Here is a 26,076-nt window from a genome sequence, read left to right as displayed (position 1 = left end):
TATCAGTCTGTAATTCAATTAAATCAGCCACACAGACAGAACCATCCACACACATACACACACAAACATAAGCCTACTTTACAATACCACATAATATTATGAAAGAATATGATAGTTTCGTGACAAATGCTGTGCACAAACAAGATCTTAAACAAGACAACTTGTGTGTGACCTGGATGACGCATTCCCATGTTCCTGTGCAGTTGTGCATCTTCAAGGGACATTGAGATTGGCCATTCTGACCACACCTGGTCAAGTTTCAGTTCATAGAAAATGCTTGTTTGCCACAGGAGTTGACTTTTCTGTTGAGCCAGTACAAAAGATTTGAGCGCATGAATAGGCAGTTCAAGTAATAAATGGAGATGTGAATTTTAACTTCTTGGGAAAAGAATCTTACCAGATTTCTCTCAATGTGAAACAACTATTGTCTTTCCTGTATGTCCCGTTCCCTCATTGTTCTCCTCATTGCCACTCAATTCTCTTTGCATTTTTGGTCTCACTCTTCCCATACTGTTATCTCTCAATCCATATGCTTACTCTGTACAATCAGTTATGCTGTTTGTCCCCATGATCTTGATTTCCCTTTCTCGATAATTATCAATTTGCATTTTGCTGGGTTCACCTTTCTTATAATTTGTGGGTCAGGTGATTTGGAATTTAGAATTGATTCACCATTTGGGAAGCAGCATTGGAAATGCATGGCATTAGCTTTGAAGCCTGTACATCTACCGGGTGGGCAGAATGCTGCAGATTTAGGAAGATAAGAAAAATAAGTGACTTGGCTTCACGAGCTGGAGAGCTAGGATGTGCATGCTGCATTTCAAACACCTTAAATGCATCATGTTTCCATCCATTACAGGAGAAAAATTGTTTGCACAAATTAGATAGAATCTGAATTGTAAGGTTATTCCTTGTATCCGGTTCAGGATAACAAGGCACTCTCTCTTTAGCCTTTGCTCTTTCTCTCTTACCATTTTTTTATTCTTTCTCAGGTCCTCCCTTTTCCTCATTCTCTCTTTCTCTCCCCACATCGACCCCCAAGATAGTTAGTTCCCTTTTGTGAACCTAGGAGGTGAATATCAGCAACTGACCACATGGAATATCAGAGGCAGCTGTATCTCATTCAGCACCAATATGCATTTTTCATTAGTGAACATTGAATTATGATTGGGTGTGTGAGCCCTAACTGATTTTTGTTTTTCCCTCTCCAAGGGTGTTGAGTCCAATTGCACCCAATGACTGCCTTCCCTGAGGTTGCAGGGTGGAATGGAACCTCCAACTTCCTGGTCACTATTGGCTTAAGTATGGAAGCCAATGTTGAGCCTGCTAATCGATGATGCCAGGACATCTGTCTGAGTTGTTACTGTGGCCCCAAGTGCCCCTGGGCTCAAAGAGGGGGGGGGGGTGGAAATCTCCTGCTCCCAATAGTTAGCCAGTGATCTGGAATCTCTGTATATATCGAGCGAGAAAAAGATGGGGCTCAGCTAAGAGGCTTTCTGCAAGTGAACCTCATCTTCCTATTTACTGTCAAGAGCTACATGTGAAGACTGATATGCTGTGGGTGCTTGTGGAGACTGTTCCCTAGCAAGGATCAGCACCTTCTGGAAAGATGGGTGGAAATTGATTTTTTTTTTAAGTGGCATTACAATTAGATGCCGGGGGAAGTGTTTGTGAATTAACTGGAAACTGATGTCTTGCTCCAATTAAGCACAAAGTAAAAATCATACATGATTTATGACGAATCGTTAAATGATACTTGCATTTGTGAATGCAATAAAAATGGATTATTTTTTGTTTTGCAGCAGATGTACGTTCTTTGTTTCTGCCAGGAAGCTATGAAGAAAAGATCTCACATCTTGGAAAATCCCTCAGGAATTTTACCCGCCTTAAAACACTAGACCTATCTCGTAATTCTCTGGTTACATTAGAGGTCAGTTTCCTTGTCTTCGTTGATCTCTAGCCCTTTTGCCTTTGTGTTATAACTGTTAAATATTTAAAATATTCAGTTCAGTAATGCAGACTCTTGCATAATTGTCCTTGGGTGTTGAACAATACACAATAGACACAACAGCATATGACCAAAGTTTATCCTGTACTAATATATTTGTTATGGTATGTCATTCATTAATATTTGTGTGCTTTTTATTGGATTTCTAATAAGTATTTTGTAAAATCTTATCTCCAGATTAGCTGCATGTTCAGTCAGGAAAATTTCCTAAAACCCAGCTTATTTAGATCAGCTCCTTAGTCTGCCACGTTGGAGTCATCAAGTTTCTCTGGTGTTATAAAAATTCCACAGACTCCCTGTATCACAACACGTGTTTTTTTTGTATAAAAATTATCTGCATGCTGCCTGCTCTCACTATTTTACTGCTGCTGCTCCTATCTCAGCACTGCAAAAATGCTGGTCCCCGTGACCATTCCACGCTCTCTTCCCTCCACATGAGCCCCAGTCATCTGACCACCCAATCTCCCTCTTTACTCCACTACCCTTAACTTCCTCACCGATTGTTCCTTGATGCATCAACCAGCTCCAGTTCTCTGCTTGATTGTCAGTCAGTTCTTCCTGTCGATTTATTCATCTTTTAATTCTTACACCCCCGCCATTCTGAATTAATTATCCTTGCTGTTTACTTTATCCAACTTTGGGATTATCAATTGTATGTTTTCTACTTAACGGTTTTTATTTGTTGCAAGTAACCTGCCTGCCTTTTTCACTTGAAGTTTACTAGACTAATCGATTGTATTGGAATGGACAATTTTTTCTAAAGTTGGTCTTCTCTAAATACTGACAATGTAGAACAATAATTGACATAAGTAACTGGATCGGCTTGCAGTTAAATGTTGCAATATCACATCCACAGCATATCTTAAAGTACTTAAAACAATGGGTTAATTTTGAAGTACAGTTACTACTATTAATACACAAAGATGGCTGGTAGTTTCAGCATGGAGAGCAAATTAATGCATGACTAGATAATCTGTTTTGGTGTGTTAGTTGAAGGGCAATTATTTGTCAGAACACTGGAAGAATTGCTCATTTTGCTTCAGATAGTTTTATAAGACTTTTTCTGTCAACTGGAGGCGACAGGCAGGATCTCAGTTTAATGTCTCACCTGACATCTCTAGCAATATAGTGCTCTGTCCCTTGTCTTTGACCAATGTTATTTTCAATCACAGATTGGAGTTCAAGTGTTACGCATGGAGTCAAGCCGACATTTTAGCATTTTAATACTCTGGCAAGCAGATTTGTCAATTGCCACTTCCCACTATAAAAATAAATTCAGCTTTCTTTTCTTCTGTCTTGTGTTTGATTTTTTTCCTCTGCTATGTTTGTAAATATTACCACAGTGCTATTTTTTTAATGCTCAGCCATATCAATGGTGATATTGAATGAGTTTGTGTGTCTGGTGTGTGTGTGTGTGTGTGTGGTGCTGGAGGATCAAGTTTCAAATGGTCACGGTGATTTGTGCTACAGGAGAGGGCGGGGCTGCTGATTGGATGGCAGGTCGACTCTGGTTGGCTGGGCTGTTGCCATGGAAAGAGCAGTGGGGAATTATGGGATGCTGAAGCTCCCGGGCGCAAGACTTGAACATATTCTTGGCGACACGAGTGGAATTTTCCATCAGCAGGTTGCTGCCATCAGTCCAAAAACACATTCTGACAACCACACAATTGAACAACATTGTGTATGAATCTTAATTCTAGTACAATGCCAAATACGTAGGCCGTACATCCCAGTGATTGGTTGATCAAATCAAATAGCACATTCTTTGGTTGTTTGTAATATGTGGAGTACAGACCGTACTCAGCCAGCCCACACTTGCAGAACCCAAAACAAAATGTCTACACTTAGATGTGATTCCACAATCGAGCAGCACTTGCTGATCAATCCTGAGTGCGCTAATAGCTACACTAATAACCACTTTAAGCTAATCAGTTGATCTCATAATGCGGCTCATTTACACTCACTAGAACAACATACATTCAGATGCAGGGACACATTCTCTGTGAGCAAAGGGAAAATGTTAACGCTTTGAGCCATTTTTGAATTACATGGGAGCTTGGGGGGGGCCAATGGTTTCCCCGTTGAATTCTCCGTGGCAGTGCCGTGGCTAGTCACATTAGGCTTGCACCCTTTTCCCCTGTGGTGTGGATTGTTGTTTGTCCTGGTGAGTGTAGGATGAAGAGCTTCGGCAACATGTCTCTCTTTTCAGCACTATTTAAGTTCTGTACTACCAAGCAACTGTTAGGAGAAATAGCTTCCACAATTATGGAAGCTCCAGCTCTTTAATTTCATTTGGGGAGAGAAAGCTTGTAATTCACTGGTGAGATACTTCAGTTTCTTTATGAAGGTGATTTGGTATTTCACTGGTCACAAAGCATCTAATATTTGACAGCTTTGCATGTTTGAGAATTTGTTTATCAAATCTCAAGATAATTACTGATGTGGAAGTCATTTGGTCCATGTTAAAATCATCCATCATTGCACATCCCCATTGTATTTAGAAGGAGACTGGAACTAGGAGACAGAGTTCAGGAATAAGAGGTTTCCCATTTAAGATGAAGATGAGAATTTTTTTCTCTCAAGAAGGTCATTAGTCTGTGGAATTCTCTCCCTCAGAAAGGAGTGCAGGCAGGGTAATTGAATTTATTCAAGGCTGAGTTAGATATTTGATAGACATGGGAATCAAGGATTATGGGGACAGACAGGAAAGGAGTTGAGGCAACGATCAGATCAGCCATGACCTTATCGAATGGGGGATTCGGCTCAAAGGGCCGAATGGCCTACTCCTACTCCCGAGTCCTATATTCAAGCAGCTGTTTTCCCCCATTGCAATATTTTTATCACTATTAAACAAAGCGAACAATGAAAATTTTTTTAAAAAGGCTCGCATGATTTGCCTCCCCAAATTACTTACAGCAGTGTTCGAATTAATATTTTATTTCTGGCGACTCCAGGACAATCCTAGAAGGTTGTAATCCAAAGTGGAGGCCAACATTGTGTGTGAGCAATCAGGTCTGCCTGTGATGCCCTCCTTGGTGAGTAAGACTTGTACCCCTTAATTTATGCTGTGTTGGGTGTACCTCAATTCGACAATAACGTCTACTCAGTCGCCAGTTTCTGTCATGGGTCGATTCTCGACCCACAGATCTTTGGGCACATGAAGCAGGGTGCCTCATAAGGTAACGGGATCCAGAATGCAGGATTTGCTTCCTCTTCTTTCCTCTGCTGCTGCTCCGCCTCATCATTAAAACTTGAAGCGTGATGCAGCTTGATAGACAAGATGTCACCGTTTTGAGCGATTGGTAGCAAGCTCCTCCCAGCCATTAATGTTGATGCTGCCATACTCAGAGACTTTGAAGTGTTCTTTTTGTCCTCCCTTGGACACATTGGCCATTTGAGAGTTGAGAGAACGGGAATTGCTAGTGGAGACAGTTTTCGGCTGTCCGGATGCAGTGTCTCATCCATCAAAGTTGATTTTGCAGCGATTTTTCCTGAATGTTTATAGAACTGGTTTCGAGAAGGGCATTAACATTTACTCGATGGTCCTTCCATTGAATCCGGAAGATGCAGCGGAGGCATTGCTGATGGAGTTTCTCTTATGTGTCGCTGATACACAGTTCAGGTCTCACTACAGTGCAGCAATATGGTGATAACTAATCTGTACACTAGGACTTTTGTTGACTTGTGGAAGTCTTTGTTGTCAAATACTCACTGCTGTACTTTGTAGAAGGCCATTGGAAGATATGCTCCTCAATTTCTGGAACTCCTTGACAACTTCCTTAAATTACATTTTTGGAGCAGGAGGTTGGTGCAGGCTCACCCCTTCACTTGAGGTCAAAGCTCACAGGTGAAGAATGAAGGAGATTAGGCATCATAGGACGACCGATCCTTGTAACTGCTACAGTGTCTCAATGCTTTGAAATCAGCAAGAGAGAGAATCGGGAGAGGGATCAGTACAAATTAGCGTAGAATACAGCTACACTCTCTCTAGAAGGAAATGCGAAATATGACAACATTGGGAAAATATTAGGATTGAGACTTACTACCAGTAAAACTGAAACCGTCACTCATTTAAATACAGGTACACTCTCTGTCAAAACCGGCAGCCTCAGGACTTGTCTGAAAACTGGATATTTTTAAAATGTGCCGTGGCAAACTGGCAAAATCCAAAATCTGGCATGGCCTTGGTCCTGAGGCTGCCGGTTTTGAGAGAATGAACCTGTATTTAAATGAGTGTTTCAGTTTTACTGGTAGTAAGTTTGAATCCTAATATTTTCCCAATGTTGTCATATTTTGCATTTCCTCCTTTGCAAAGACAGCAACTCACTGTTTGACCCCTTGCAGCTGCTACCTATATCCTTGTTCCCCCTTTCATTTGATTGACAACCTTGACCATGAAAGTAACAAAACAGGACAAAAACATTTCAGATTTGAAATGGAGCTAGTGTAGGTGCACTCACACAGCTGCTATAATCTGATCTCAAAAGTCAGGCGATACTTGATCTCAGTTCTATACGACAGCAGTGGCAACTGTTTGCCACTGACAGGACTCTGGGAACAAGGAGTGAGAGTGGAAGAGTAACTACCGCAATTAACCTTGTAGGGTGGTGGGGAAGAGAGAAACCACAACTCACATTGTGGCACGAGAACAAATGTTTGTGAGAGCATTTTAGGGGAACTAATATCCAGCGGGACCTGAGGGAGAAGAGTAGAGAATGGGGAGCTCAAGCTGAAGGGTCTGTGACCAGTGACCAGCAATCGCTGCCTTGACCTCATTAAGTCGGGGCCTGGGGCTCAGTGGAAACTGCCACCATCATTGCACAGGCTCTCAAAAGGGCACAAACAGAGGTGCAAGTTGGGGCATGAGCTACCAGCTTGCTGAATTCAATTGCACCTGGATTTTCTTTACTTTAATTTTTTTCAATGCTGGAAGCTATTTATGGTGGGCCCCTTGAAACCTTCTCGCTATCTCCTAAGAGGCTGTGGACCCCTGGTCAGGAACTCCTGCCATATCTTATTGGGGCAGTCAGAGTATTCAATTTGATCAAGCAGCAATTGGTTAATTGGTAGTTATATGTGGTGTGGATTGGATGCAAAGTAATGTTTTGTCTATTTTAAACTCATGTAGGGTCTCTACTGGATCAGTGTGACATTTATTTCCTTCAACAATATTTCTACCTCTTTTGAGTGAAATTGCTTTAGTTCTCTCATCAGATATTTGCTGTAAAGTATGATTCACGGCTGAGAAAACCCCACGATGTTGTGAATCGCATCCTTTAACCATCAGAGGAGATCTCTGCATTGTTGCTTACCCTTGCGCTACCTACTGCGCCACTAAACCTCCTATGAAACTTAAATGTAGTGGTTATGATACTTGACCAATAATCCGGTGAATGTGAATTCAAATTCCACTGTGGCACATTGAGAATTTGAAGTCAGTTTAAAAAGAATTGTGAAATTGAATACTATGACCTTGAATCTGTCCGATTGTTGTAAAAACTCAACTAGTTCACTCATGTCCTTTCGGGAAGGAAACCTGCTGTCCTTATCTGATCTGGCCTATCTCTGCAGTTGACTCTCAACTGCCCTTTGAAATGGCACAGCAAGTCACTCAGTTGTGTCAAACCACTACAGCAGCTCCAATAGAAGGCCAGGCCATCACCAGCTTCTCAGGGCAACTAGGGCAATGAATCCTAGTCTTGCCAGCGAGGCCCATATCCAGAGAACGAGTTTAAAGAAAAATTGATTGTCTTCACGCCTCTGTGTTCTGTAATTGGATCGGGGGTTATACTGTCACTTTTCTGGAAAAAGCTGTACATCAGTGCAAAAATGAGAGCCACTATCCACCCAGTGATGGATTGAGATACCCAAGTTAATTTCGCTTGGGACAATTAAAGCCAGCAGAAGGAAGTTGCCCTTGGAAGTGAGTGGTTAAGCAGTACAGACCAGGAAAACCAACTTCAATCAGTCTGTCTTCAGTTGGACTCTGTCGCTACTGTGCTAACTGATCTCAGCTGGGCTAGAAATAGAGGCATTACAAAATTGCTTTGGCTCCCATACACTTAGTAGTAGAAAATTAATCACAATGCTTGGGTTGCATAGGCGCTAACTCAATCCGAACTAGTAATTGATGAGGCTTAAAGGGACCAGAGCCTAGTTGAGGAAGTTGCTGGAATCAAAAACAATGAATTTGGTTTTGCCAATATTGAGCTGAAGAAGATAAATTTAATCAGAAAAGTCTTTGATTTTAAAAAATGACATTTTATTGCTAATAGACCATTTAAATGGAGCCTTCTCCCTACTAGTCTCTGTGTTGTGTCCAACACGCCGTGTGAAAGAAGGATGTAAGGGCAGCTTCAAACCAGTCTGAAGAATGTCATGGAGATACCCTATATGAATAGGATTACACCCTATAACTAGTGCTTCCAGCTTGTCCCACATAATTGTAATATTTTGTGTATCAGAGTATCTACGCTCTCCACCCACCCAAAACCTTGAAGCAACACAAAATTAGATAAAAATTGAGGCCAATTTGAAAGAAAAATGCCTGGGAAATTCCCCTCCAACACACTTGGGCAAACAAAACTAGTCCAGGAGATCTCTATAAGAGGGTGCTTAGATGGATCAACACAGGCTTCTGAGGCAGTCTGGAGTTAAACTCCCTGCTGCCCACCTCAGAATTCTCTCTGTTAGCCTTGGCCGGCTAAATGGTAGCATTCTCGCCTCAAAGTCAAAAGCTTATGGTGTAGGGGGTAACATATTGGCATGGATAGAAGATTGGCCAGCTAACCAGAAACAGAGAGTAGGCATAAATGGGTCATTTTCTGATTTGGCAAGATGTAACGAATGGTGTGCCACAGGGATCAGTGCTGGGGCCTCAACATTTTACAATTTATATAAATGACTTGGGTAAGGAGACCTAAGGCATGGTTGCTAAATTTGCTGATGACAAAGATAGGTAGGAAAGTAAGTTGTGAAGAGGACATAAGGAGGCTACAAAAGGATATAGATAGGTTAAGTGAGTGGGTAAAGATTTGGCAAATGGACTATAATGTGGTAAAATGTAAAATTGTCCATTTTGACAGGAATAATAAGAAGATTATCTAAATGGTGAGAGTTTGCAGAACTCGCTGAGATGCAGAGGGCTCTGGGTACCCTAGTGCATGAATTGCAAAATGTTAGTATGCAGGTACAGCAAGTAATTAGGAAAGCTAATAGAATGTTATCTTTTATTGTGAGGCAAATTGAATGCAAAAGTAGAGAGGTTATTCTTCAGTTATACAGGGCACTGATAAAACCACATCTGGAGTACAGTGTACAATATTGGTCTCCTTATTTGAGGAGGGATGTAAATGCATTGGAAGCAGTTCAGAAAAGGTTCACTAGATTAATACCTGGAATGGGAGGGTTGTTTCATGAGGAAAGGTTGGCCAGGCTAGGCTTGTATCGACTGGAGTTTAGAAGAGTAAGAGGTGACTTGATTGAAACAAGATCCTGAGGGGTCTTGACAGGGTGTATGTGGAAAAGATGTTGCCCCTTGTGGGAGAATCTAGACCTAGGGGTTACTCATTTAAGGCTGAGATGAGGAGAATTATTTTCTCTGAGGGTCATGAGTCTTTGGAGCTCTCTTCCTCAAAAGGCAGTGGAAGCAGAGCCTTTGGATATTTTTATGGTAGAGCTAGATAGATTCTTGATCAGGAAGGGGGCGAGAGGTTATTGAGGGTAGTTGAGAATGTGTGTTGAGGTTATAATCAGATCAGCCATGATCTTATTGAATGGTGGAACAGGCTCAAGGGGCCGAGTCATCTTCTGCTCCTAATTCTTGTGTTTGTAGGTTTTTCAAGTTCCACTTCAGAGACTTTAGCATAAGATGCAGCATAAAACTCCAGTCTAATACATTATTGAGGAAGTGATGCGTTGTTTTTTGGATCAGACATTAAACTGAGGCCCCAGCCACCCCTCAGGTGGACCTAAAAAGTCCCATGGCATTATTCAAAGAATTCTCCCTGGTGTCCTAGCTAATATAATGTTCCTCTCAGGCAACATCCCTAAAAAAGACAGATTGTCACTATCATGTTGCTGTTTGTGGGACCTTGTTGTTTGCAAATTGGCTGCCATGTTTCCTGCAGTACAGCAGTGAATAACTTCAAAAAGTACTTAATTGGCTGTAAAGTGCCTTTGGCCTTTCTGGACACATAAGAGGTGGTGCAGGAATGCAAGTCTTGTTAACAATGCTTATGTTAAAAATCAGCTTTATGCTAATTACACAACACTTGTACCTAATGTACTTCCTTGGAACAGAGTGTGCTCTCTTTAAGTTAAAATTGTGAAGTTATCAAATTACTTGTAATGTGCAAATATGTTATCATTTGTTAATTTTTACAAATAAACAGCCTAGTTAACTACCTTGTCCAATAGTAAAAATGACCTTGAACAAGGAATTTCTTGATTATCAGGGCATTGAATCACAATAGGATATGTTTCAACAGACATCACCTTTTAGGCATCTTTTTCAAGTTGCATTCTTTGTGTGTGAGCCAAAGTAGCAATTTCTGACAGGCTGTTTAACTGTGGAAGACATCCACAGCAAAGCTCATCCTCTTTCCTCATATCACATCCACTGCGCACACTGTTCTTAGCAGGGGTAGCTGGACAGCATTCCCAAGGAGGAGTGTCAGCTTTTGACCCCTTTTGCAGCCTTGGAACCTTGAGGCAAATGGTAACTTTCCTTCCTACTACTAACATGATTAAGACCTAAGCAACATCAATTCAGGATAAAATCTAAACTCATCCTGATCTTTGCAGGACATTTATTTACTAATTCATCAAGGTAGCCCTTATTAAATTTTAACCCTGATCTCTACTATCACATATTTTTGTTTTTATCTCTATTATGTTGATTGTTTTGCTGCTGTCTCTGCTTCAGTACAATCTGCGGTAGAGGGTACAATAAAGGATGTATTTAAGACTTGTTTGTGCCATTAATTATTTTTGTTTGTGTCCAAATTATTCCGATCAGTTTGCAGCCATGGAGCACGTTCAATTGTGATTTATTCGGGGTGATATCGAGAAATAGAGAGTTGATTTTGGCAAGGATTCCTGTATTAAAACCTCTTGCGTTACTCCAGCTAAAACTGCAGTATTGGCAAATCGGGATTGCAGTTTTCCCGTGGACCACACACCATTCCCTGTATGTCCAGGATGAATTCCAATATTTTTTGGGTGCCTTATAACAATGATCATGTACCAGGAAAAGGTATGGAAACAAAGTTGATGAAGATTTATAAAATAATGAAGGGACTAGATCAACTATTAAGTTGTTCTAATCCTAATATTTCAAATTCAGTTCTGGCTTCTTGCGCATCCCTGATTTTCATTGCTCCACCGTTGGCTGTTGCCCCTTCAGCTGCCTAAAGTTCTGGAATTTTATACCTAAACTTCTACACCACTTGCCTCTTTCCTTTAAGAAACTCCTGAAAACCTCCTTTTCCCAGTCCTAATATCAAATTTTGTTTGATTGAATTTGTTATTGTTGTTCATGAAAGTAGGTTAGCGTGGGCCAGGGGTCATGCAAACAGATAGCTAAAGGGCAGAACTAGGTTGGATATTAGGCTGTTCTTTTCACAGAGAATAGAGGACCTGTCAAACAGGTTGCTGGCTTCTGCAGCAAATGCTGATTCTCTGAATTCCTTCAAGCAAGAGCTGGTCCTGTTCATGGCTGGGTCAGAGAACACCTGGTGTAAGAACTAAATATCCTGTAATATAAATCAGAGCCAATGTGATGATCTGGACTAGTTTCAGGTGCCAAAGAGGGAAGAGAAGAATTAACTATTTTCCCCCACTAATTTATTTTGTTTTTGCTTCTCCCAAAAGATCACATTTCCGTGGGTGGGTGGGGTGTGTATGCATGAGGAATCACAGCTGTGTGGGATAGGTTGGGTGGACAGTAGATCTTTTCCTGCCTGTCAGTTTCACATATTGCTAAATTGTTTGATGTTTCAGATAATAGATAGAACAGTGGCTGAACTTTCCTCAACTGTGTTAATCCCACGGGTCAGAAAGGTCCCAGGTTTGGCTGTCAAATTATACTGAGTTAGCTGATCTCATTTCGGGCAGCGATGGTGATATGACAGTTGGATTTAATGTCCTTTCACTGGTCAGGATAAAACTAGCTGTGGTCCCTCCTGCTGATAGCTATCCATTCATTCCTGCTGGAAGTGCATTGGACTTCATTGAGGAAAGCATCGGGCTTGGTCGGTTGCCCTCCATAATCAGGCAGCCTATCCACTGTTCATTTGTTATCGAGGTATGGATAAGTGGACTTGCATGTGCAAAATCCCAAAACTGCGTCAAAACCCTTGAAAGAATGAAAAAGACTTTTCACCACCTCAGGACATCCCAAAGTACTTTGCAGCCAATTAAGTATTTTTTGATATGTAGTCACTGCAGTAATGTTGGAAATGCAGCAGCCAATTGCCTGCAAGGTCCTGCAAATAATTAGATTGTGGCCAGATAATTTTTTTTTAAGCTATGTTAGTTGAAGGTAAAATATTGGGCAGAACACTGGGATAACTCCCTTGCCCTTCGAAATAATGTCATGGGATCTTTTGCATCCATCTTGGTTTAATATCTCGACCAAAAGATCGCATCCTCAACTGTATAGTATTCCTTCAGTACTGCAATGGAGCGTCGGCCTAGGATCTATGACTGAATCTTGATTTGGGCTAGAACCAGCAATTTGACTCAGAGCTACCGATTATGCCAAGGTTGACGCCTAATTCCCAACTAACTTCACTGTGGGAGCGTAATCACTAAGAACCATGCAGCAGTTCAAGGTCGGTACCTTATACCACCACTGTCTTGGAGCAACTGGGTGTGGCCAATTAAATGCAGTTTTTCCGTTATTGAACACATCGAGGAAACAATTTTTATTTTAAAATAAAGTTCAACCCCTGATCCTGAGAGATGTGGGATACACTTGCAGTTAACATCAGTGGTGCTGAACCTAAGAGATTATATACATAAATTCTGATATTTGTAACCAGTTCCAAGTAGGGGAAACTATATTGCATGACTGATGTTGCTGTGCAAATAAATGCAGCATATGTTGTACATGCACAGTACAATCCCACAAATCTTCTCTTTTCACTTCAGAGTAGTATCAGTGGCCCATATCGGAACTTGTACCAGTATGAGTTAGCACCTCTGTTAGGAGAGAGAGTAAACACACGTGACTGGAACAAATAAAGATTTTGTTTAATAATACAAATTACACCAGATTTACATTGGGTGTTGCACATTAATCATTTTGGTCTAAAAATCCAATAATTGATCTATAAGTTATCTGTTGCAAGTGTGGCAAAGCCTTGTTCCAGGCCAGAAAAGATAACCCCATCCGAATTATTTCATACACCCTGCAGAGTCCCAATTTAAAAATCAATCCAACAGTTAATGAACAGCATGTTCTTTTTCCCATTTAATTTACCTGTGGATTGCCAGCTTTTTTTTTAGCTAGTTGTATACATTTAAATGTTGCTATGAATTTCTGCGTCATTTATTAATATTGGGGTTCAGTACCACATTTGGTAGGTTTCAATATGATAATGACCTGGAGTTTGTGGTCAGCAACAAAGGAACAGCTCTTGATGTTTACCTCATTGACAACTGCCCCAAAGTGTTTGCGGGTTTTTGAGTGGAAATTGGCTCTAATCCAATGTCTAAACCATTGTACAAGGCATCTGGGAGGCGCCTCCTAAAGCAGATTGAAAAATTCTCACCCAGGCATGTTGAGTCTAAACCAAGTAGTATAAATTATTTTTAAACCATGTATGGAAAGTAAAATATGAATAGGAAAAGAGATGGGTTTAAAAGTGAGAGATAAAAGAGATATACAGAAAAAGTTTTTAAAGTTTTAAGTTTAAAAAATATCTCCAACACTAATTAACCTATGAAGGAATTAGCCTCCACACTTGTAAAATTAAATTTTCAGGGTCAGAAAGGTTGTTTGGCAATAATTATCACGCGATTAAAAATGAAATTACTCCTGAACTTACCAGTTTCTACGTTTTCTGCCGTGCCCACACATTAATGCTTCTAAAGAAAGCTATTTGTGCAAACTTAAAACAATTCCACTGATTTTAATGCATTTTCACCTTGTCTGTATTGTGCATACAGGGGATTCAACACTTGATTCATCTGGAAAAACTCAACCTATATTATAACAAGATTGCAAGTTTGAAAGAGATTTTTCTCCTTCGTAACCTGGGTGGTTTGAAAGAACTTGACCTGAGACTGAACCCTGTGTCCAAAAATGAATCAGACTATCGACTTTTTGTTGTGCACATGCTCCCCAATCTTAGAAGATTAGGTAAGTACCTTGTTGGGCTGCAGTAACAGTCACATTCATTCCTTTTTCAGCTGTGGTTCACTGAGAGTTCTCACCACTGAGTCAGAAGTTCATGGGTTTGAGTCCCACTCTAGACGCTTGAGTACATAATCTAGGCTGAAGCTCTCAGTGCTAGCACTGACAGAATCTTTTGGTTGAGACTTTAAAACTGAGGCCCTCTCTGGTGGACATAAAAGATTCCGCTGCACTACTTGACAAAAAGCAGGTGAGTTTTCCCTGACGTCCTGATCAATATTTATCCCTCAGCTAATATTACTGAAACAGAATATCTGGTTATTATCACATTGCTGCTTGTGAAACCTTGATTTATGTAATTTGGCTGCAGTGTTTCCTACATTACAAAAGTGGCTACACTTAAAAAAAAAACTTAATTGGCTGTAAGGTGCTTTGGGACATCCTTGCGTTGTGAAAGGGGCTATATAAATCCAAGTTCTTTTACGGATTATGCCAATTCAATTATTTGTTGCAGAAAAATAAAAAATGTTGTTGCATTCTTTTAAAGATCATGTGACTTTTGATCATACCAACCCTGCGATGTACTATAATACCTGTAATATGACATGAATGCAATAGCTGAAAACTAAGGGGGGTGAAGGCAGTGGTGCGGTGAGAGATTAAAAAACAGCTGCCAAACTGCTCTGATTCAAGTCATAAAGCACATCTTTCATAAAATACACATGCTTCAAAGTGATCTTGGTCATGGCAAAGGGGAAGTTGAATGTATTTTTTTGTAGAGTTTTAATACGCTAACGTCTGAGAAAGGACTACGTTATTAAGCTGTGTTTTGTGTATTTTTTTGCTTCAAGGGATTGCTATTTCTGACCAACTAAATTTCAGAAGCTTCATCACAATTATGGCTATTAATTGAACAAGATTATGTCATGAAGTTTGAAATGGCAGGAGGACCAAGCAGAGTCATTGCTTTTGGGAACGGGTGTAATTTAAGAGTCAGAAAAGCAGAACTAAAGTTTAATAAGGCTTTGAAGCATAATCTTAGGCTTTAAACACCTTGGCATGAAATTTTGTTCACCTGTGGTATGTTGTATTTACTGCTTATGAAGAGGCTGTTCAGCCTAACAATTCCAAGCTGGTGTTAATGGTCCACACAACCGTCTTCCCAGTCATTTTCTTATAACCTGATCAATATATCCTATTCTTTTCTCCCTCATTTTTATCTAAGCTTCCCCTTAACTGCATCTATGCATTAAATGCTCCTTGTGGTAGCGAGTTCCACGTTCTAACCATTCTTTGGGTAGAAAAGTTTCTCCTGATTTCCCTATTGGATTTGTTAAGTGATTATCCTATTTTTGTGGTCCCTCACTCTGACTCCCCATGCAAGTGGAAACATCTTCTCTATGCCTACTTTGTAAAACCCTTTCATAATCTTCTCGACCTCAATTGGATTATCCATCAGTCTTCTCTTTTCGAGAGAAAAGAGCTCCAGCCTGTTTTATCTTTCCTCACAACATATATAGCTTATCAGTTTTGGGATAATTTTTTTTTTTGCCCATTTTCAGTGCCCTTCATATCATGAGGACACCAGAACTGTTCACTGAATGCCCAAGCCCTCTGCGGTAAATAATTCCACAGATTCACTACCCTCTGAGAGAAGAAATTCCTCCTGTTATAACCAAGGTTCAGTGCAAATTTAACATAACTACTCTGCTTTTAAATTCTGTCCCTCCAGAAATTAATCCCTGTGCTTTGTTTGCTTTATTTATGACTTTATTTAAGGCTTTATTAACCTATGTTGCTACTTAATTCAAGATTGCTCCTCACCTCATTTAATTTACTTTTCTGCCTTTTCCCCATAACCCTTGATTCCCTTGCTGATTAAAAATCTGTTTATCTCAGCCCTGAATATACTTAATGACCCAGCCTCTACAATTTCCAATGACTATGTGGCTTCACTATTCTTCTTATCAAAATGCACCACTTCACATTGATTTATATTAAAATTAATTAGCTAATTACCCACTGCAAGCATACTGATATTTTCCAGTATTTTGTCACAGTCCTGCATTAAATACACCAATATGGTGTTGTCAGACAGTTTTGACATTGTATTTCTAATTCTCGACTCCAAATCGCTTATGTAACTGCTGAACATGTAGAACATCACTTCTAATCTTTTGTGATAAATCTGAGATTCAACCCTTGCTCTTTATTTCTGTTTGTAACTAGCTTCTTATCCATTCTACTACTGGTCCCATGACTCCACATACTCTGACCTTAGTCATGAGTGTACTATAAGACCATAAAACAATAAGATGTAGGAGCAGGAGTGGGCCATTCGGCCCATTGAGTCTGCTATGCCATTCAGTGAGATCATGGCTGATCTGACAATCCTCAACCCCACTTTTCTGCCTTTTTCCCATAACCCTTGATTCCCATGCTGATTAAAAATCTGTTTTTCTCAGCCCTGAATATACTTAATGACCCAGCCTCTACAGCCCTCTGCGGTAAATAATTCCACAGATTCACTACCCTCTGAGAGAAGAAATTCCTCCTCATCTCTGTCTTAAATGGGCAACCCTTTACTCTGAGATTATGCCCTCTGGTCCTAGACTCTCCCACAAGGGGAAACAACCTCTCAGCATTGACTCTGACAAGCCCCCTAAGAAACTTATGTTTCAATAAGGTCAACTCTCATTCTTCTAAACTCCAATGAGCACAGGCCCAACCTACTCAACCTTTCCTCATAAGAAAATCCTTCTATACTTGGAATCAACCTAGTGAACCTTCTCCGGACTGCCTGCAATGCCAGTATATCTACCCTTAGATGGGGGACCAAAATTGTTCACGGGATTCTAGCTGGGGTCTAACCAGTGCCTTATAAAGTTTTAGCAAGATTTCCCTATTTTTATACTCCATTCCCTTTGAAATAAAGTGAATTCTATTTGCCTTCCTTATTACCTGCAGAATTTGTATGCTAGCTTTTTTACGATTCATGCATGAGGACCCCTAAATCTCTCTGTGCTGCAGCTTTCTGCAGCCTTTCTCCATTTAAATAATATTCAGCTCCTTTATCCTTCCTGCCAAAGTGCAGAACCTCACATTTTCCCACATTATATTCCATCTGCCAAGTTTTTGCCCACTCACTTAACCTGTCAATATCACTATCTAGACTCTTTGTGTCATCCTCACTACTTGCCTTTTTTAAATTCATTCACGGTTGAGTTCTTTGCTGGCTGGGCCAGCACTTATTGTCCATCCCTAGTTGCACTTGAGAAGGTGGTGGTGAGCTGCTGCCTTGAACCACTGCAGTCCATGTGGTGTAGGTACACCCACAGTGCTGTTAGGGCGGGAGTTCCAGGATTTTGGCCCAGCGACAGTGAAGGAACGGCGATATATCTCCAAGTCAGGATGGTGAGTGACTTGGTGAGTGCCTTCCCACCTATTTGTATCATCCACAAACTTGGCTATAGTACATTCACTTCCCTCATCCAAGTCATTAAAATATATTGTAAATAATTGTGGCTCCAGCACTGACCCCTGTGGCACTCCACTAGGTACAGGTGTTGCCATCCTGAAAATGCCCCCCTTATTCCAAATCTCTGTCCTCTATTTGTTTGCCAATCCTCTATCTACTCTAATATATTACCCCAACACCATGGGCTCTTATCTTATTAAGTAACCTCATCTGCGGTACTTTATCGAATGCCTTTTGGAAATCCAAATAAATTTCCCCTTCATGAAGCCATGCTGACGTTGCTTGATTTTATTATGTATTTCTAAATGCTCTGCTATTACATCCTTTATAATAGACTCTAACATTTTTCCAATGGTGGATGTTAAGCTAACTGGCCTATAGTTACCTGTTTTCTGTCTCCCTCCTTTTTTGATTAAGGGTATTACATTGGCACTTTTCTAATCATCTGGGACTTTTCCAGAATCTGAGGATTCTTGGAAGATTACTACCAGTGCATCGACTAGTTCTGGAGATACTTCCTTTAATATCCTAGGATGCAACTCATCGGGTCCAGGGGACCTATCGGCCTTTAGCCCCATTAGTTTCCCTAGTACTTTTTATTTGGTGATAGTTATTTTATTTATTTCCTCTCCCCCTTTTGCCTCTTGATTATTTAGTAATTTTCGTTTGCTATTAGTATCTTCTACCATGAAGACTGATGCAATGTATTTATTCAACTCCTCTGTCATTTCCTAGTTCCCCATTATTATTTCCCCAGCCTCATTCTCTAAGGGTCCTATGTTCACTTTGGCCTCTCTCTTCCTTTTTATATAGTTAAAGAAGCTCTTGCTGTCAGTTTTTATATTAATTTCTAGTTTACCTTGAAAGTTTATTTTCTCCCTCTTTATTACTTTTTGGTCAGCTTTTGTTGGTCTTTAAAACTTTCTCAATCCTCTGGCTTACCACTAATCTTTGCCACACCGTATGTTTTTTTTTCTTTCACTTTGATACTATCCTTAACCTCCTTGGTTAACCATGGTTGGTTTATCCCCTTCCTAGAATCCTTCTTCCTCACTGGGATATATATTTGTTGTGAGTCATGAATTATTTTCTTAAACGTCTGTTATTGTTCATCAACCTTCTTTTCTGCTAAATTCCTTTCCCAGGCCACTCGAGCCAACCCTACCCTAATTCCTTTGTAATTACCCTTATTTAAGTTTAGCACAGTTGTTTCTGAACTAAGTTTCTCACTCTCAAACTGAATGCTAAATTCTACCATGTTATGGTCACTGTTTCCTAGGGGATCTTTTACTTTGAGATCATTTATTAAACCTGCCTCATTACACATTACAAGATCCAAAATAGTCTGATCCACAGTAGTTGGATCCATAACATATTGTTCTAGGAAACTGTCCCGAATATACTCTATGAATTCTTGCTCGTGGCTACCTCTGCCAATTTGATTATCCCAATCTATGTAAAGATTAAAGTCACCCATGATGAATGTATTGCTTTTTTTACATGCCCTCATTATCTCCTGGTTTATTCTCTGTTCTACAGAATAGCTACTGTTAGGGGGCCTATAGCCTACTCACACCAATGTCTTCTGTCTAGTGGTCTGCACTGGAGTGCTGCTTTTGGCTGCAGCTGCATCCTTCAGTTGGAGTTTGGTGACTGAGGGAGTTTAAGGGTTAATTTCTATTTAAAGTCTCATCTACTTTAATATAGCAATTAACCAAAAGTTGCTGTTCGGATTGGAAGAAAGTGAGTTTTAGTCCATCCTCAAAAAAGGGCTTATACAGCCTCTGCTTGCAGCTGCAACTAGTTAATTAGATAACTGGCTTAATCAGGTTTTTAGATGCTAGTTTCAGAGAGTATAAAAGTAGGCTAACTTATAGTGTTGACTTGTCTGCACTGGAGTGCTGTTTTTGGCTGCAGTCGAGTGCTTCAGTTGGAGTTTTGTGACTGAGGGAGTTTGGTCAGAAGGGAGGAGGTGCTCCTTTCTTTTTCTACCTTTCCTCAGAAAGAAGTAGGAACTGGTGAGTAAATTAGAAAAGTGTAATATTTTTAAACAAGCTGCTATACTTGGATCTAATTGAGAAGCACCAGGAATAAGGGAAATTTAGGGCCAATATAATAAAGTAATATAAATAATCCAAAGTAAAATAAAGTTAACATAAGGGTAGTAGAGTTAAAACATGGCAGGGCAGCTCAATCGAGTGGAATGCATGTCCGGTAATATGTGCGAAGTCATCGACGCTACCAGTGTCCTAGCTGACCATGTGCAGGAAGTGCTGTCAGCTGCACAAACTTGAGCTCCAGATTTCAGAGCAGAGGCTGGAGTCACAGTGGCACATCTGTGAGGCTGAGAGCTACGTGGATAGCACATTCAGAGAGGGCCTGGAGACAGAGAGGAAATGGGTGACCGCTAGGCAGTCCAAGAGAAGTAGGTAGTGCACGAGTCCCCTGGGGTCCCACTCACAAATCATTTTGCTGTTTTGGAAGCTGGTGAGGGCGCTCAGAAGTTCCTCAGAGGTGTGCAGTCAGAACCAAGTTCGTGGCACCATGAGTGGCTTGCCTGTACAGGAGGGGAGCAAGAAGAAAGGAAGAGCTATAGTGATAGGGGATTCATTGGTTATTGGAACAGAGAGGCTTTTCTGTGGCTGTAGACATGACTCCAGGATGGTATGTTGCCTCCCTCGTGCCAGGATCAAGGATGTCACAGGGCGGCTGCCAGACATTCTTCTGGGGAGGGTGATCAGCCAGAGGCCGTGGTCCACATTGGTGCCAATGGCTTAGGTAGAAAGGGGGATGTAGTCTTGCAATTGGAATTTAGGGAGCTAGGTAGAAAATTAGTAAGCAGGACCTCAAATGTAGTAATCTTCAGATTACTCCCAGTGCCACGCGCCAGTGAGTACAATAAAAGGAGGATAAGGCAGATGAATGCGTGGCTGGAAAGATGATGCAGGAGGGAAGGCTTTAGATTCTTGGGACATGGAATGGCGCTGGGGGAGATGGCACCTGTAAAAGCCGGATAGGTTGCACCTGAACAGAGCTGTGATTGAGTTCCTTGCGGGGCATTTTGCTAGTGCTGTTGGGAGGTCTTTAAACTAACTCGGCAGGGATGTGCCAACCAAGAGAAAATATTAGAGAGGAATACCAGGGTGCACAAAATACTGGGAGGGACAGATAGCACTAGTATAGAGAATGGTAAGTTAATAGGTAAAGTCGGGGCAAGGGAGAAAGTTACGAAATCTAAATCAGGATTACTATACATGTATGTGAAAGCACAAAGTACAGTAAATAAGATCAGGGAGTTACAGGTGCAGATTGTCATGTTGTGACGGTAAGAGAGACCTGGCTCAAGGAAGGGCAGAACTGGGTGTTAAATAATCCCGGGTACAAGGTGCTCAGAAGAGATTGAAAAAGAAGAGGGGGTAGCGGTATTGGTTAAGGAGAGCATTGCAGTGCTGGAGAAAGAGGATGTCCCAGAGGGTTCAAGGACAGAATCAATTGGGCTAAAACTAAGGAACAAAAAGGATGCAATTGCATTGCTCGGTGTAGTCTATAGACTGCCAAATAGTGAGGAGGACATAGAAGAACAAACCTGCAGGGAAATTACAGAGAGATGCAGGCATTATAGAGCACTTATAATGGGGGACTTTAATTACCTGAATGTAGACTGGGACAGTGGTAGTGCCAAGGGCGGAGAGGGGTAAAAGTTCCTAGATTGTGTTCAGGGGAACTTTCTACAGCAGTATGTGTCCAATCCAACAAGAAACAACACACTGTGTGTCCTGGTTCTTGGAAATGAGGTGGGCCAAGTAGATCAAATGTCAGTGGGAGAACATTTAGGAGACAGTGATCATTGTAGTGTACATTATAGGATGATGATAGAAAAAGACGATAGGCAATCCAGAGTACAAATAATTAACTGGACAAGAGCTGACTTTGATGGGACAAGAACGGAGCTGGGCCAGATAGACTGGAAAGAAAGATTGGCAGGAAAATCTGTAGCTGAAGAATGGGTTACCGTCCAAGAATAGAATTGGTTCGAGCACAGTCGAGGTATATTCCATCACAGAATCACAGAATTGTTATGGTATAGAAGGAGGCCATTTGGCCCATTGTGTCTGCACCGGTTCTTTGAGCATTTTACCTTAGTGCTCAAAATCTCCTGCCTTTTCTCCGTAACCCTGAACATTGGATAATTATCTAAATAGAAACAATGCTGCTTGAATGTCTCAATTGAACCTACCTCCACCACACTTCCAGGCAGTGCATTCCAAATCCTAACTATTTGCTGTGTGAAAAACTTTTTCTCACCTTGTGCTTGCTTCTTTTGCAAAACACTTGAATACTGTGCCCTCTGGTTCTCGATCCACTTATGAGTGAGAATAGTTTCTCCCAATCTACTCTGCCCAGGTCCCTCATTATTTTGAAAATGTCTATCAAGTCTCCTCTCAGCCTTCTCCAAGGAAACAGTCCCAGCTATTCAGTCTTTCCTCATAACTGATGTGTCTCATCCCTGGAACCATTCTCATAAACCTCTTATGCACTCTCTCCAATGCGTTCACATCCTTCCTATAGTGTGGTGCCCAGAACTGTACACAATAATCCAGCTGAGGTCTAACCAGTGTCTTATATAAGTTCATCATAACTTTAAACAAAAACAGAAAATGCTGGAAAAACTCAGCAGGTCTGACAGCACCTGTGGAGCGAGAAAAACATTTCAAGTCCATATGACCCTTCTTCAGAGCTGAAGAGAAGTGGAAATGTGATGAAACTTATACTGTGGCAGGACAGGTGGAGAGAGCAGTTAATAAAGCATAAAATATCCCAGGCTTTATTATTAGGGACATAGAGTACAAGAGCAGGGAGGTTATGCTGAATTTATATAAGGCACACTTTAGACCTCAGCTGGAATATTGTGTACAGTTCTGGGCACCACACTATAGGAAGGATGTGAACGTATTGGAGAGAGTGCATAAGAGGTTTATGAGAGTGGTTCCAGGGATGAGATGCTTCAGTAACGTGGATAGATAGGAGAGGTTGGGACTGTTCTCGTTGGGGACAAGGAGGCCAAGAGGAGATTTGATAGAGATGTTCAAAATCATGAGGGGGCTGGACAGAGTAGATGGGGAGAAGCTGTTCCTGCTCGTAAAAGGACCAAGAACGAGAGGGCACAGATTTAAAGTGATTCACAAAAGAAGCAAATGTAATGTGAGAAAAAACCTTTTCACACAACAAGTGTTTCATGTCTGGAATGCACTGCCTGGAAGTCTGGTGGAGGCAGGTTCAGTCGAGGCACTCGAGGGCCTTAGATGATTATCTGAATAGAAACAATGTGCAGGGGTACAGGGAAAAGGCACGGCTGGCTCATAGCTGATTGCAAGATACTTTTCTATATTAAAGGTACCATATAAATGCAGGTTGTTGTTACATTCCTGTGTAAGCAACAGGTCTGTTAGTTCGCTTTCAGGTAAAGTAGTTGTCAGGTACTATTATACAACAATACAATTCCGTTATTAGTTAACAAACAAGCCCCTATCTAGAATCTTGCAGCACAGAAGGCGGCCTTGCAAATGGATATGCTAAGCATGTGTTAACAGATTCTTAGGCCATATGTGCACTTACTTTTTATACATTACATTATAACTATATATAAGTTCATAATAAATGGAAAGAAATTAATTAATTTAGCTTCCATTTCTTGACCTGGTAAAGCATTTTATAAGAACTTTTTTTTGCAATACGGGAAAAATAAATCAAAGCTGCTCTTAACAACACTTTGACATTGTGCTGAAGTTCTTGTTGTAGTTGCATAGTTCCAAGGTGGCAAAAAGCACTGGTTCCCCCTGACCAATGAAGCTGAAATTTTCCAGTTACAAAGCTCCTAATATATGCTCAGTGTCGGTGAGCGCCAGCTGCCATGAAATCCTATATTGGCCAAATGTGGAATAATCTGGCTAGTTGCAACCAATAAGATTTCTAAAATGTTAACAAGCAAACACTTCGTCCAAAGTGATCACTTAAAAGCATCAGATTTGGAAAAATTGAAGTTGTCAGCATTTGGAAAAGTATCTTTTGAAGAAGGAAACCTGCTGTCATTGCCTGGTCTGACCCACGTGCGGCTTCAATCCTATACCAAAGTGATTGGCTCTTAACTGCAAGACATTCAGTCATTGCAATTGGGGATTGGCAATAATTGTTGGGTGTTGCCAGTGATGTCCACATCCCAATATTTTTTTTTAAAGGTCTTTTTTGAGAGCTATTTGCCAGTGAGCTTGCTGGAAAAGGTACAGGTGCCTTTTTCTTAATAAGGTAGCTAGATAGATATACAGGGTTTTATGTTTTTAATTTTTCTGGGGCCATGTTCTCATTCTATTGTGTTGTACAACTTGGAACACAATTATGACCGACTTGGCTTTAATGAAGCAGCAATCCAGATAACGGATTCCCTTTTCTCTGAGGCACTTTGGATTGTCCTCAAAGCAATTTAAAAAGCAGGATCTTGGATTGGTAACAAGTGCTGTTGACAGAAAAGCTGAAGAGCATTTTGGAGATGTATATGTCTGAAAGTCAAGAGATTCAAGACAACTTTTGGAAAACTCAATTTGATATACTATTTTTAAGAGCAGCATCTTGAACATTTCCATTTTTTGACCCATCCCAAAGTGTCCGGAGTAGAAAACATTAGTCTGGATTAACAGAGTTTGTAAATGTATTAAAATATCTAAAATTTCAATAATCTGTCATTTTGAGACCTGTGAATTACAGTTTTGCATGAGGGTAGGTCCTTGGAAGGAGTTCAACTTCCCTTCATGCTTATTTGACATCCAACTGCCTGGTTGATTCCTGCCCGCTCTTGGTTGCAGGTGATGAAGCTGCCCCACTTGCTTTAGTTATTTTTAGGAAAGGGCAGTTAATTTTTTTGTAAGTCAGTCTGCTGTGTCCAGTTAAGTTAAGGTGTTACCTGAAACTTCGGACAAATGGCTTCCAGAGAAGTACTTTGGTCAAATCTGGGCCCGCACCTGCTTTGATGTTCCCAAAACTGTGTTCCATCTATACCTTTGAAGCAGGCAAAAGTGCCTTTCTGTTCTCACTTGAGATTCACACTTTTTCCAGGTGGTGTCATTGGAGAGCATTCAGGTTCACAAGTCCTAATCAGTGTTTCTTCTGTTTTCCAGGGACATTGAATCTAAATGTATTGCTGGTCTTGTCATTGCTAGTTGCAATCAACGTAGACTAGGACTCAAACCCAGAACTTCAGGTCTTTTTGGCTCAATTTCCTTTACCAATGAAATAATTGGAACTGTTATAATTTGGAATAATTTTTATAATAATTTTAACCATGAGAACTATGATAAGTACACAGCTTCCTTGAGAGATTTTCCACCACAAGAGGCTAAATAGTGCTCCATTCCATTCCATTAAATAGGGGAAAATAAATCGATCACGTGATTAGGGCATGTATAAAGCAACTAGGCTTGCAGAAGATTGTGAATGATTGATAAAGATCCAATTGCTTGCATCGTTAAAGCATAGGGGGTTTGTAGTGGAGATGCGGTAAAGGACCTGACAAAGCAAGTGCACACAACCAGATTCTCTTTTGTCGATCACCTAAGCATTAAGAGATCCACTTAATGTTAAGATGATGTCATAATTTATTGAGTTGTGTAGATCTTCATGAATGGGAAGCTGGTACTAATCGCACGTAACTTAGTCCATTTATCCCATCAGAGTACAAACATTCAATTAACTAATGGTCGAGGATGCACTTTAGTAAAAAATCAACTTCACTTTAAACACAAAGCAGTTAAACTGATTTGATATTGACATGTCTTTATGACATCAGAACTGTTACTGTGACATGAAGATACAGTGGATATTGAAGTACCAGTTTATAAATTTACTGATACAGTTGCTTGTATAAAACTGATTTGCATCAAAGGTAGATACAAGAATGCACCATTGTCTCTTTCATCTATTTTGTGGCAAAACTATGCTGCAGGTCATAATACAATAGCTACTTTTCTAATTTTTCTTCTGGATAAGTGAGAGATGTTAAGGTGTCCAGTTTTGCTTTACTACACTGCAAATTTTATAAACAATTTTGGCTTCACTAAAATCACAGCTAGATAAATATATGACCAATGACACAATTTTGATGTAAAAAAAGTACATTAATGGTTTTTTAATTTCAAAGGCAAGGCAGCAAGGCTTGTGCTGTATTGCTCTTCAATTCTC

General features: G+C 40.5%; 1 protein-coding gene across 2 annotated transcripts in view; it reads left to right on the top strand.

The window, feature by feature from the left end:
* The window catches only part of cep72 (centrosomal protein 72), a 151,462-nt gene that overhangs the window by 12,912 nt on the left and 112,474 nt on the right, over positions 1-26,076 (top strand). The window contains exons 2-3 of one of the 2 annotated variants that reach the window (XM_078539452.1): positions 1,803-1,930; positions 14,183-14,375. In XM_078539452.1, coding sequence (XP_078395578.1) covers positions 1,803-1,930; positions 14,183-14,375 — 321 coding nt within the window. Of the gene's footprint in view, positions 1-1,802; positions 1,931-7,806; positions 7,932-14,182; positions 14,376-26,076 lie in introns of those variants that run through there. The other variant, XM_078539453.1, reaches the window with a different exon arrangement.

Source organism: Cetorhinus maximus, chromosome 3 (assembly GCF_964194155.1).
Source record: "Cetorhinus maximus chromosome 3, sCetMax3.hap1.1, whole genome shotgun sequence".
NCBI lineage: Eukaryota > Metazoa > Chordata > Chondrichthyes > Lamniformes > Cetorhinidae > Cetorhinus > Cetorhinus maximus.
This window is presented reverse-complemented; position numbering and strand designations above follow the sequence as displayed.